The 13852-nt window shown below is 46.2% G+C and overlaps 1 protein-coding gene across 1 annotated transcript in view; it reads right to left on the reverse strand.

The window, feature by feature from the left end:
• Positions 1-13852, reverse strand: part of LOC140410259 (NACHT, LRR and PYD domains-containing protein 12-like) — a 124440-nt gene that overhangs the window by 91094 nt on the left and 19494 nt on the right. Inside the window, exons 2-3 of the mRNA XM_072498226.1 lie at positions 12826-12913; positions 11-177 (exon numbers count right to left, since the gene is read on the reverse strand). Of these exons, the coding sequence (XP_072354327.1) occupies positions 11-177; positions 12826-12889 (231 nt within the window). The 5' untranslated portion in view covers positions 12890-12913. The remainder of the gene's footprint in view (positions 1-10; positions 178-12825; positions 12914-13852) is intronic.

The raw sequence follows: 13852 nt of genomic DNA on the forward strand, positions 1-13852 counted from the left end.
TCCCACTTACCGCATGTTCTTGTCCACTGAAAATCTGCTCGTATGTCAACCACGAGCTGACTCCATCCACCCCTTCTTCAATCGCCTGTTCTAATCTGTTGCGGTAGAATTTTGTCAATTGGAACAGCTGGTACTCATCCCACTTTGTCAAGAATTCAGTGACTGGGCAGTTCAGATCTGGGAACGCAAATGGATAAAACCAAATACATTATTAAATTTCTATCCAGGTTGTTGCACATTCTCCTACATGAATCAACTGAATCCGCCTGTGAACCATTTCATCAAACACCTTCTGCAAACCAAGAAACGTTCAGTGATGGCATAGCTGATCTTGCTCCACACACTCACCTTTGCCCATAATTCACTAATGTCCATGGTTAACAAGAGGCTAGCAATTTCAAATTTTAAATCAGCAATTTGTCTAATGCTTTACTGGATGTGGGACTCACTGACAAGTTCAGCATTTGTTGCCTATCTTTAATTTCCCTCAAAGAGATGGTGAACCATCTTCATGAACCACTGCATTGTGAGTATGGTTGATGTATGTGTACTATGCTGCAGGGAAGGTAGGGACAGTACGCCTATCCTGTGACAGCAAACAGCAATATAACTCCAAGTAACAATGAAGGAAATGGAGGGAAATCTGCTGGTGGTGGTATTCTTATGCATTTGTTGTCCTTGTTCTTTTGGATGGGAAAGATTGCAGGTTTGGAAAGTGCTTTTGAAGAGCCTTGGTGAGTTGCAGCAGTACATTTGTAAATGATGCATATTTCTGCCACTGTGCATCAGTGGCAAAGGGCGTGAGGTGATAAGATGAGTTGCTGATATGTGGGCTATCTTGTCCTTGGATAACGTAGAGCTTCCAAGTGTTCATGGAATCACAGTCATTATGCAAGTCCAGAATCTTGCATTACATCTCAGTTGTGCCTTGTAGACTGCAGACTTTAGATAGACAGGTGATTTACTCTTCGCCCAGCCTCTGGCCTGCTCTTTTAGGCACAGTATTTGTACTCCTGACCCAATTAAGTTTCTAGTCAAAGGCAGAGTGACCAACTCTTGAGGTTGGGGCGCAATTCTTCAGATGTTCGTTGGAGGTGGGATTCTCCGGTCCCGTCGGCAGCACACCCCACAAGGATTTTCCGGAGGAGTAGCGTGTCTTCAATGGGATATCCCATTGACCGGTGATGGAAGTAGAGAACCCTGCCACTAGGGTATGGCACGGCCAAATTCTCCATCCTCGCTAGCAGTGCTGCGGGGCAAACGTGCAATGGAGAATCCCAGCCAACATAACCTTGGCATTGCAATGGGTGGGGGAGATGCCACAAAACATGCACAGCTGGGGATAAGGAAGAGGGTGGGTGGTAGGTCACCCCCTGACCTGTCAAGAGCCAGCTGCCAGAAAGACTGTGCAAAGACATACAATGCATGTCAAAAAATTAAAGCACAAAATTACAGGGCAACTGGGTCCCAGTAGGAGACAAACAAGACACACAGGGCTTAAATATGGGACATTCCAGAAAATCTGGGATGGTTGGCCACCCTGGTCAAAGGTAACGCCCAGAATGTCAATCGTGGCCAATTCAGTGATGATAATGCTGAATTGAATGTCAAGTGGAGATGGTTAGATTCTCCCCAGTTTGAGTCATCATTGCCTACCAATTGTATGGCACGAATGGTACTTGCCATTCGATTAGCTGGGAACTCAAAGGAAGGTCATCCTTCCTGATAGCAGCTTGAGCTAATTCATGGCCCAATGACCATTATTTTGTCCAGGAAATTGCAGGTCTTGTGGAGGTAGACACATGTTCAATTTGAAGCCCGAATGAGATACGGGCCGCCGCCTCGGTGCAGAATTCCGCCTTGGCTCGAGAACTCAGATGCATAGTAAACAATTTGAGCAGACCCTTTAGGAATGAAATTAGGGAAAACCTTTACATACAAGAATTTTCTTCTGTATACAGTAATTCATACCAGATGCGAGGTGGGGTAACTGCCTTTGATATTAAGGGAACTTTTAACTGATTGTGGCATGAAGGACTCCGGTAGAATTGAAATCAATAGGAATCAGTAAATTTGCTCCACTGGCTGGAGTCGTACCTAGCACAAAGGAAGATTGTTATGGTGATTGGAGATCAATCATCTCTGCGCCAGCACTTTGCAAGAAATCATCAGTGATGGTCTGGGCCCAACCATCTACAGTTGCTTCATCAACGGCCTTCCTTTCATCACAAAGGTCTGAAGTGGGATTGTAGCCACCTGGGTTGGCCAACTCCCAACGTAAAATGGAGAACAGCAAAGGCTGAAGGGAAATTCAGCCAACACAGGCAGAAACTAGCAGGTGCAAGTTTACTGTGTATTGAACTCTGCAAAAGCCCAGACAGCATCGATATAAGCAGCCATCTGCATAATAACGTAGCAGCCATCTACATACTAATGAGCGATCCCCGGGAACAATCAAAACATTTGGGATAAACAAGGCCAAGCCAGACTCCTCGGCGCCAGCAGGAGCCAACACAAAAGAGGTTAACGGACACCTCAAGACCGCCCATCGATCAGGGAACCATTCCAGTATTGGAGAAATCGAACCAAGCGATTGGAACAAAGTCCAATCACTTGGAACCAGGAACAGGGTCCGCCCCGAAAGGCAGGAAGTCCCTGGGGACTATAAAGTTAAGCCCCCAAGTTCAAATCGTTCTTCTTGACAGGGTCACTCAGCAACGCGAACTAACCCTTGATCGTGACCTGTTCAGTGGTCGCCAAAAGACCGTAAGTCTCAAGTCAACGCTCGCTGCGAGATAGGCGCTCCCAGCTACCAGTCCATACTAGCTTCTGAATCCTGCAGACTCAGAACCCGAACGAAAGACCATTTGTTCCCCTGACCTGGTGGGCCAGTCCGAAGCTAAGTATAGGCCTGTTAGTTGTAGAAGTAGCTTAGAAGTCGAATTTATGCATGGGTAGCGATTTACTGTGTACAATAAATGTGCTTTGATTTGAATCTTACTAATTGGTGTATTGAGTTATTGATCATTACTTGAACTTGAACCTCGTGGCGATATCATGAAGATACCTGGCGACTCGAGAGCAAAGGTTATAAAACAGAGCCAATTGAACTAACCAAAAGTTAGCAACATATTACTGGCGACATCTGACGGGAACCGATCTAGAAGTGGCTTCACCACTCCGGGAGAACCCAAAAATTTGAATTAGAAATCCAATTGGGAGCAGGAAAACCACAAGTGTTCAAGCAGTTCTGATCAATCCTCATAATTCGGAAGTGTGTTACATGCATGCGTAACTAACAGGGCGATAAGGTAATAGATTTTTTGTTGCGACAAAACCGTCGGGAGTTTGTAATCCGGAAAATAGCGAAAGCCGTACCCGTAATTACAACACCGCCTTGATACCCCTTGTTCCAAATTTTAAAAGAAGCATTCAGATAAGAAAGATGGCAAAGCAGGCAATGCAACGCCTCATGAACCCAGAGGAATTTGTGGTCGCAGCGACCAGCAGCAGCAGAGTAGGACAGTGTCCCGTTTGGGAAGAGGTCATCAGGAAGTACCTCAAAGGGAAAGGATGGCCCCTTTGGAGCGAATTCTGTAACAATGAGGAAACAGGTCCCGGATGTATGGGACATACTTGGTGGGAGAACCTGAGCGAGATTCACAAGAAGAGATTAGGAAAAGCTCGCAAGCCGATGGCAATCGTGTCCTGTTTGGCACAATTGCGAGGCACAGAGGAGGTCGTTAGGACGCTCCGGAAAGAGATAGAAGGCATACATCAAATGAGCAAGGTCGATGTCAGTGAGGTAGAGAGAGAGAACGTAGAGTTAAGGAGGAAGTTGGCAGCAAAAGACGGAGAGGTGGATGATGCCAAGTGGGCACACCAGTCTTGTGCGGCGCACTTAAGCAGCTTCCAGTCCCAGTACGAAAAGGCCTATCAGGACACGCAACGTGCAGTCTTGGTACGAGAGGAAACCGAGAAGCAGGTTGAGGCATTGCAGAGGCAGTGTAGTGACCTGAAGGCAGCGTTAAGAGCACGCCATGCGGCCACCACGGAGCAAAGACAAAGCTCATTAGACCACGCAAAGTGCCGGAAGCAGATTGCAGAACTGCAATCTCTGCTTTCAGTTCAAAAAGGATTCCAGGAAACCTTTGGATCAAAGTTAGATGAGGAAGAGTTAAATGAGACAGCGCAGGGATATGTTCAGGGAACATATGCGCAGGGAAAGCCCCAAAAGGGAAAAGCGCCCCAACCCCCCACAGAGCAGATAGTTCAGGCTCCAATGAACCCAGTCAACACCCACCCCACAGCCACATCGGACGACACGGAATTTCTGTACACCACCCCTTAACAGTGACCCAATTACGGGATGCGTGCGAGAAAATCAAACCGTTCCTCCCCACCTCAGACCCCCACCACTTCTTTGCCAGAGTAAAGCAGCAGGTGACCATGTACGGCCTGGATGAGCGAGAGCACGTAAAGCTCACAGTTTTGAGTTTAGACCCTTCGGTCGTAGCAGCCCTTCCCGACCCACAGAATGTAGGAGGAGGCACGCTTGCAGAAATGCATACCGCGATCCTAGACGCGATCGGGTATAACAGGGGTGACCCCGTCGATGGCCTCAATAAGTGCAGGCAAAAGAAAGCCAAGCACCCCACAGCGTTTGCTGGACGCCTGTGGGTCCATTTTGCAGCAGTTTTCGGAGACTTAGACCGCGCCCATATGTCCCCAGACAACATGGCCAAATGGATCCGCATCCTTATCTCCCATGCCACAGAAACAGGACAAAAAGCTTGTGCGAATTATAATCCCTCAGAGGAGGCTCATAATGAGAAATGGGTCGTAAAAGATTGTTCCGCGCCTGGGAGCAGTTGGTACAAAACAAACCCGCAGTTAAAAATCCCGAAGAACAGCAGGCAGAAGCAGACATACAAGCAGTTAAAACACACCAGAACCCCACATGGGTAAATGAAGGCAAGAACAGCCCCCCACAAAAGTCACAGGAGTGTTACAACTGTGGACAGTTGGGACACTTTGCAAGAGAATGCAATGCCCCACGAAAGCCACAGAGAGCCCAGCAGCCAGGCACCCTGAATAAGAATAAGACACAGCCCCATACATAATGTGAGCACCCGTTCAGATCAGACGGACCTGAACGGAACGGACTGACAGTGTTTGGGCTCCCCCAGTTGGGTCTGCGACACCCTTTGGGATAGGTCCGGCCGACCAGTAGTTGCAGCAAAAATACGGGGCAGCCCATCGAGTTTCTCTGGGACACAGGAGGGTCCCGCACCACAATAAATTCCTCCACCATGTTTCAAAAGGACACGTGGTCCACTACAGCCACCATCACCCTCAGCGGCTTTACAGGCCACTCACAGCAGGGACACATCACAGCCCCTGTACCCATTCAAATCGGCAACATCACCACCAAGCACCCCATAGTTTCAGTCGATCTACCCCACACAGCAGAACACATTTTGGGCATAGAGTCTATGAATTCCCACAACCTATCCTTTGATCCAGTCAACCAATGTGTCTGGAAAATGGCAAAATCCGCAAGAGCCCCCGCAACGCTCACAATAGGTGAATACGCCAACAAAATTAGCACAGTAGGCGAATTTTGGTTTAACCCGACTACAATTAGCACGGACAAGCAGGTTAGGGCAATGTTACAAAAGAACAGGACAGCATTCATGACCCACAAACACAACTGTGGCCGGATGACTGGTTCAGTACAAATCACAGGACCTGACCCTAGGCCCCAAAAGCAATATGGATTTCCCCAAGAGGCAGAGGGAGAAATCGCAAAAGTAATCAACAGCTTATTAGAGCAGGGCGTACTTAGATCAGTAGCCTCCACTAATAATGCCCCGATTTGGCCAGTGAGAAAGCCCGATGCATCATGGCGACTGACCATCGATTACCGGGAACTCAACAAAATCACCCCCGCAGCAGCCCCCACAGTAGCAACAAGTCCCGAGACCATGCTCAAGCAGGGACTCAATTCCCGACACTTTACGGTTTGGGATATCAGTAATGGATTCTGGTCCATTCCATTGGCAAAGGCGTGCCAGTACAAATTTGCCTTCACCTTTAAAAACGAACAGTACACGTGGACATGCCTTCCACAAGGATTCCACAACCTGTAGAAGCCAGGTATTTCTAAGACAACTAGGAGAGGTAAAAGATAGCTGTTTAAGCATAAATATTAAGCCCCAGTTTTAAATACCCATTTTAAAATGAGAATTTCAGCACCCATAACCTCAGGTCATGACAAAACAAATAGCTTCAATAGATACATGAAACAGCATAATTCCATCATAGATTAAAACAGCACGGTTGCAAGACAATTTGACACTGCTTGTGCTACTGTCAAGGACATGGGCTGAATTCCATGGCAACGAGGTGGCAAGAGTCCCGTGCAGCTTGTAGAGCATTGAATCAAATATATATTTGATTCAGCTTTCTCGATATGAAGTCTCCATTGTTACATTAGTCAAGCTAGCTTAAAACCAGTTTTTGTTGGTAAAGATTAGCAGAATATCACATTCCATAACATGCAGACATGAAACAATTAAAAGCTAATGTTGCACATTGAAGATGGACGGCTTGCCATCAAATCAAATGTGTTTGAGTCTAACCCAAAACAATTAGGATTTTATTGGGGTGTGATTAGATGACTTAAGACAGATATGAAAGTGTATAACTGAAAAGTTTCCCCCCCGCCATTTTGGGGATTCTGTCTTTAATTCTCTTAGTCTGTCCTTAATAGTCTGTCTGTTTAGTAAGTCTGTTAGTTCTGTCTTTAATTCTCTGAGCTGTTTGTCTGTCAGTCTGTTTAATCAGTCTGTCTTTGTAGTGATGTAGTGTTTTTTGACTTTGAGTTTGAGTTTAGCTGAAGATTAGCTCTCTCTCTTTTCATGTTTCATTTCCAGACTTTGATCCTTTTAAAAGTAACTTTCGAGCTGTCTGCCTAAGCAAAAAGATAATGTCTGTAATTCTCTGAAAGCTTCAAATTGTCTACGAATTGCCTTTTAAATGACTTTCAAATTGTAATCAATAGAAGACAAATAAAATAATTCCTTTTGGCACCTGAGTTTTAACTGCAAATTTCTGCTGAGTCCCAGTAATCGCAAAGTGCTACTGGTAACCGAATAGTAGAAATAATATAAATTCCTTCAACTTTACAGTCAAATAATAGTAGGAGTCTAACAACTTGGCGCAGTCCAAAAAATATTAGGATTCTTTCAACTTGTCGTAGTTCAGCAGGAATAGATCCTTCAACGAAAGCTTCCAACACCCCCCTCCATTTTCCACCGACAGCTGGCAAATGGTTTAGCCAAATTTTCTCGCCCCGAATGTCTGGTCCAGTACGTAGACGACCTACTACTGTCCGAACTCCTGGAACTCCTACAAGCAATTGGATGTAAAGTTAACCCCCAAAAGGCCCAGATTTTGGAACACAAAGTGATATATTTGGGTACAATTATCACGCACAGTAAACGCGAGATCGAGCACAAAAGGATTGACTCGATTGCTAAATTGCCCCTTCCCCAGAATGTTTCAGCCCTCTGGTCGTTTTTAGGACTGGTTGGCTACTGCCGAAACCACACTGATGGTTTCGCCAGCAAGGCAGCACCCCTCTCAGACCTCCTAAAGAAAGGAGCCCCCTGGGAATGGCTTCCGCAGCATACGGATGCTGTGGATTCTTTGCAAAGAGCACTCATAGCAGCCCCCGCACTGCAAGTTCCAGACCCGCTTTCCCCCTATGCGATAGAGGTAGCAAGCACAGACCGCACCCTTTAAGCCGTGCTCCTCCAGGAACGGCACGAACAGTTAAGGCCCGTGGCTTATGCCTCCAGAGTTTTAGATGCTGTGGAGCAGGGATTTTCAGCCTGTGAAAGGCACCTGCTCGTAGTTTTTTGGGTCGTACAGTATTTTTCGTACATTACCGGACTGAACCCCATCACAGTCCTCACGGAACACACCCCCACCCAACTTTTACTGGACGGACGACTCAAGGTACAGTCAGTCAGATTAGAGCAGCCAGGTGGACCCTTCTTTTGCAGGGACAGGACATCACTGTTAAAAGGACAAAGACCCACACTTTTTTAGCCGATAACCTACAGTACCCTGGAACCCCCCATGAATGTGAAATTATCTCTCCACACAACACAGGCCCCTTTATTGCGAAAACACCCCCCAGAAAGATAGGTAGTTCACCCCAGAGCCCCAAGCACACAGACACGTGCGAACCCATAAGGATATATGTGGATGGATCTTCCACAATATTAGAAGGGAAGCGCATAACAGGATGCGGCATTTACGTCGTGGACGCGCAGGGACGCGCCCTAGAAGAAATAGCAATAAAACTTCCAGGACACTTAGGCGCGCAGGCGGCAGAACTTGTGGCCATCGCATACATAGTGCAACACCCAGATTCCTTCCCCAGCCCAGCAGATATATATTTGGACAGCCTCTATGTCTGCAACAGCGTTACGGAATTCCTACCCGTGGAAAGCAACAGGATTTGTTTCCGCAGACGGACATCAGGGAATCGATCCCACTACAGCCCACCTCAGGCAGCTCTGTTGGTGACCGAGTTTAAAAGACGATGTAACTCACTACGTTGAGAATTGCCTGATCTGTGCCCAGAACAACCCGGACAGATACGCTCAGTCACACCCGACCCGTTAATGGTCCCTGGACTAACCTCAAGATTGATTATATTGGACCATTGCCCCCTTGCAGGAATGGTTATAAATATGTACTCATGGTGATAGACATGTTTACAAAATGGGTGGAAGCATCCCCATCCAGAACGAACACGGCAAAGACCACTGCCAAGATCCTAACTCACCACATCTTTATGAGATGAGGACTCCCCCGCAGCACTGAATCCGACATTTACGGGACGTGTCATGAAGAACGTCCTCACGATATTTGGCATTACCCAAAAATTACACATTGCATACCACCCCCAGTCGAGTGGTATCGTGGAGCGCATGAATCGGACCCTAAAATCCACCCTCAGAAAAATGGTCCAGCAAAACAACACCACTTGGGATTCAGTCCTCCCTTTTGCACTGATGTTTCTGCGAAATACGGTTTCCACATCCACAGGTTACACCCCACACACTCTCATGACCGGACACCCCATGAAAGGCACAGAATTTTTATTAGGATTAGATTTGACCAGCCCCGAAGTGACGGCCCTCACACACGAGAAAGCAGTAGAACAACTAGTGGAAAATGTAAAAACGGCTCAGCTAGAAGCCGCAGTGAAATTGGGCACAAGAAAAAAACAGAGCAAGGCCTGTTTTGATAAGACAGTGCATGCGACTGAGTTCAGTGTAGGACAGCTTGTATCGATGCTGTCTGGGCTTTTGCAGAGTTTAATACGCAGTAAACTTGCACCTGCTAGTTTCTGCCTGTGTTGGCTGAATTTCCCTTCAGCCTTTGCTGTTCTCCATTTTACGTCGGGAGTTGGCCAACCCAGGTGGCTGCACTCCCTCCTTGTGATCCTAACGCGAAGCGTGAAGGATCACATAACTGCGTTGTTCTTCATTCCCTGACCCGGTGAGCACTCTTCTATGGCCTCTACACTGACCATAACTAGGCTAGAAAATCTTTAACTGACAATTCTGAGGGGCGCTATGTCAAACAGGGACATGGATTACAAAATAAGAAAATCGGTACCTCTAACTATCCTTAATAACTATCTTGTTTCAGGAGATCAGGTTGCAGAATCGGTTTGGAAGATAAAGAATAGTAGGGGAACAAAGGCACTAGTATGAGTGGTCGACAGGTCCCCTGGAAGTAACCACAATGTAGGTCAAAGTATACAAGACATATTGGGGGCTTCTGGTGAATGGATGTCAATCCTGGGCGATTTAATCTACATATAAACTGGAACAATCAGATCAGTCGTCACCTGGACGCTTTCAAGTTATTTTTAAAAAAAGAGATACGTGTTCTGGAACCAACCCGAGAGCAGGCTATCGTAGACTTGGTATTAGACCATAGAACAGTACAGGCCTTCGGCCCACAATGTTGTGCCGACCATGATCCTAATCTAGGATCAACCTAACCTACATCCCTTCAATTTACTGTTGTCCATGTGCATGTCCAACAGTCGCTTAAATATCCCTAATGACTCAGGCTCCACCACCTCTGCTGGCAGTGCATTCCACGCACCCACCACTCTCTATGTAAAAAACCTACCTCTGACATCTCCCCTATACCTTCCTCCAATCACCTTAAAACTATGTCCCCTCGTGACAGCCATTTCCGCCCTGGGCAAAAGTCTCTGGCTATCTACTCTATCGATGCCTCTCATCACCTTATACACATCTATCAAGTCACCTCTCTTCCTTCTTTGCTCCAGTGAGAAAAGCCCTAGCTCCCTCAATCTTTCTCCATAAGACATGTCCTCCATTCCAGGCAGCACCCTGGTAAATCTCCTCTGTACCCTCTCCAAAGCATCCACATCCTTCCTATAATGAGGCGACCAGAACTGGATACAATATTTCAAGTGAAATAAATGAAAATGAAAATCACTTATTGTCACAAGTAGGTTTCAAATGAAGTTACTGTGAAAAGCCCCTAGTCGCCACATTCCGCCGCCTATTCGGGGAGGCTGGTACGGGAATTGAACCGTGCTGCTGGCCTGCGTTGGTCTGCTTTAAAAGCCAGCTATTTAGCCAGCAGTGTGCAAGTGTGGTCTAACTCGGGTTTTATAAAGCTGCAGCAAAACCTTGCGGCTCTTAAACTCAATCCCCCTGTTAATGAAAGTCAACACACCATACGCCTTCTTAACAATCCTATCAACCTGGGTGGCAACTTTGAGGGATCTATGTATGTGGACTCCAAGATCCCTCTGTTCCTCCACACTTCCAAGAATCCTGCCTTTAACCCTGTATTCAGCATTCAAATTCAATCTTTCAAAATGAATCACGGTTGAACTCCATCTGCCACTTCTCAGCCCAGCTCTGCATCTTGTCAATGTCCTGTTGTAACCTGCAACAGTCCTCAACACTATCGGCAACTCACCCAACCTTTGTGTCATCGGCAAACATACAAACCCACACTTCCACTTCCTCATCCAAGTCATTTATAAAATCCACAAAGAGCAGAGGTCTCAGAACAGATCCCTGCGGGACACCACTGGTCACCGACCTCCAGGCGGAATACTTTCCATCCACTACCACGAGCGGTCTTCTTTCAGCCAGCCAAATTTCCCTGTATCCCATGCCCCCTAACTTTCTGAATGAGCCTACCATGGGGAACCTTATCAAATGCCTTACTGAAATCCATATACACCACATCCATTGCCCGACGTTCATCAATGTGACTCGTCACATCCTCAAAGAACTCAATGAGGCTTGTGAGGCATGATCTGCCCCTCACAAAGCCATGCTGACTATCTTTAATCAAACAATGTTTTTCTAAATAATCATAATCCTATCTCTCAGAAGCCTTTCCAATATTTTGCTCACCACAGACGTAAGACTGATGGGTCTGTAATTCCCAAGGATTTCCCTATTCCCTTTCTTGAACAGGAGAACAACATTCGCCTCCCTCCAATTATCCGATCTACTCCAGTGGAGAGTGAGGACGCAAAGATCATCGCCAACAGCGCAGCAATCTCCTCCCTCGCTTCGCGTAGTAACCTTGGGTATATCCCATCAGGCCCAGGTACCTAATCTATGCTGATGCCTTTCAAAATTTCCAGCTTCCTAATATCAATCTGTTCGAGTCAATTAACCTGGTTCACAATGTTCTCATGAGCAACAAGGTCCCTCTCTCTAGTGAATGCTGAATCAAAATAATCATTTACGGCCTCCCCCATCTCCTCAGACTCTAGGCACAAGTATTGTGTAATGTGACAGGATTAATTAATGACCATGGGGTCAGTTCAGCTCAGTTGGCTAGACAGCTGATTTGTGATGCACAGCGAGACCAGCAGCGTAGGTTAATTTCCCGTACCGACTGAGATCATTCATGAAGGCCCACTTTCTCAATCTTGCCCCTCAGCTGAGCTGTGGTGATCCTCAGCTTAAACCACCGCCAGTCAGCTCTTCCCCTCAAAGGGGAAAGCAGCCTATGGTCATATGGGACTATGGCAATTTTATCTTTTTAATCAATTACTCATTCATGATCTTCCTCCTGAACCAAAGAATGAGAATCCTTCTCTCCAGCATGTTGACCAGCCTCATGTTTCCCTCCCTAATTAACCCAGTGCAGAAAAATCCAGATGATAAATGTAAAGCTCACTTTGTTACTTCAGTGCCTGTCTTTCCTATGATTCACATTTTTATTGTTGTTACCAGTTATGAACATGAATACCTTCCAGCCTCTATTCCTTCTCAAAGATGGTCCCACCAGTTCCAGGATGTTCTGCCCTCTGACATCAGGTGAGGTAACTTACCATTTGGGATCAGTCCAGGGCTGTAGAAGAATCTATTTATTCCCCTGACAATATAATCTTCCACCATTATCACTCTCCTATTCCTGTGACTCACCTGCCTCTCACCCCTGTCCCACTTCTCTGATCTTCTGCTCTCCAATGTCACACTGTTTGTCAGGAAGACCCTGCATGGAGTCACTGTTGCTATCTAACTTACAGTCTTCAGTAGCAGGTATCTATTCGAGTTTCCCTCCACCTGCAATGTCCCTCTACATGGTCACTCACTCCATCTTTCTACTTGGCCTCTGGCCTGTTGCATGTGTGCGTCAGCTGCAGGTTCTTGCACAAGATATTGTCTCTCTATACGGACTATGGGGACAGAAATTATACTACAAAGTGTTTTCTGAACCTACCTGTGTCCATTCGCATTCTTTTTGAAGATGTTGGATCGTCTCCCCAATTTGACCTTTGAGCCATGATATTGGGAGGTGTTCCCAGAACCTGAGATATAAATAACAAATTGAGATGGAAAACATTGAGAACTTGAGGTAAAGTGATGTACAATGTTAACTTTCAGATATCTTTTAGAATATTACACTCTCACAAATATCCAAGTCCCGAAATTGGAGATTCTGAATTCTCCCTCAGAGTACCTGAACAGGCGCCGGAGTGTAGCGAATAGGGGATTTTCACAGTAACTTCACTGCAGTGTTAATGTCAGCCTACTTGTGACAATAAAGATTATTATTAGTTGAGTTGACAGCTATTTCACAAGGTCCGAGCCGACCCACATCAGCTTCCTTGAAAAATCCCACCCTTGATCCCTTTATCCTCATAAACCACTGCCCCATCGGACCCTTGACCCTCCCCTTTATCCTTGCAAATCTCTTCAAAGCCATGGAACATGCCGTTGCCTCCCAAATCCATGTCCATTTTGAAGGAGCTCCATACTTGAATCCATCCAGTCAATGTTTCCACAAGCCACAATACCAAACTGCTGTTGAAAGCATTAAAAAATCCTTCCAACTCTGACAATAGTAAATAAAGCATCTTTCTTCTTCTCGACCTGTCTGCAGGCTTTTACATGTTTGAACACATCATCTCTTGATTAATAAGGGGATCAGGGGTTATGGGGAGAAGGCAGGAGAATGGGGATGAGAAAATATCAACCATGATTGAATGGCGGAGCAGACTCGATGGGCCGAGTGGCATAATTCTGCTCCTATGTCTTATAGTCTATCCTTCTCCCACTCCTCTCTACTGTCGTCCAGCGGGGTTGAAATGTGTTGACAGTTCCCAGTTCAATTACTATCTATTAAATTACATCCAGAGACTCTCTGACATTGGTTTCTCCTCCAACTCCCAGACCATTATCTCTGGAGTGCTCCAATGATTGATTGTTGGCCCTTTTCTATTTCCCATCAAAGTGCTGCAGTCTGG

Source organism: Scyliorhinus torazame, chromosome 4, assembly GCF_047496885.1.
Source record: "Scyliorhinus torazame isolate Kashiwa2021f chromosome 4, sScyTor2.1, whole genome shotgun sequence".
NCBI lineage: Eukaryota > Metazoa > Chordata > Chondrichthyes > Carcharhiniformes > Scyliorhinidae > Scyliorhinus > Scyliorhinus torazame.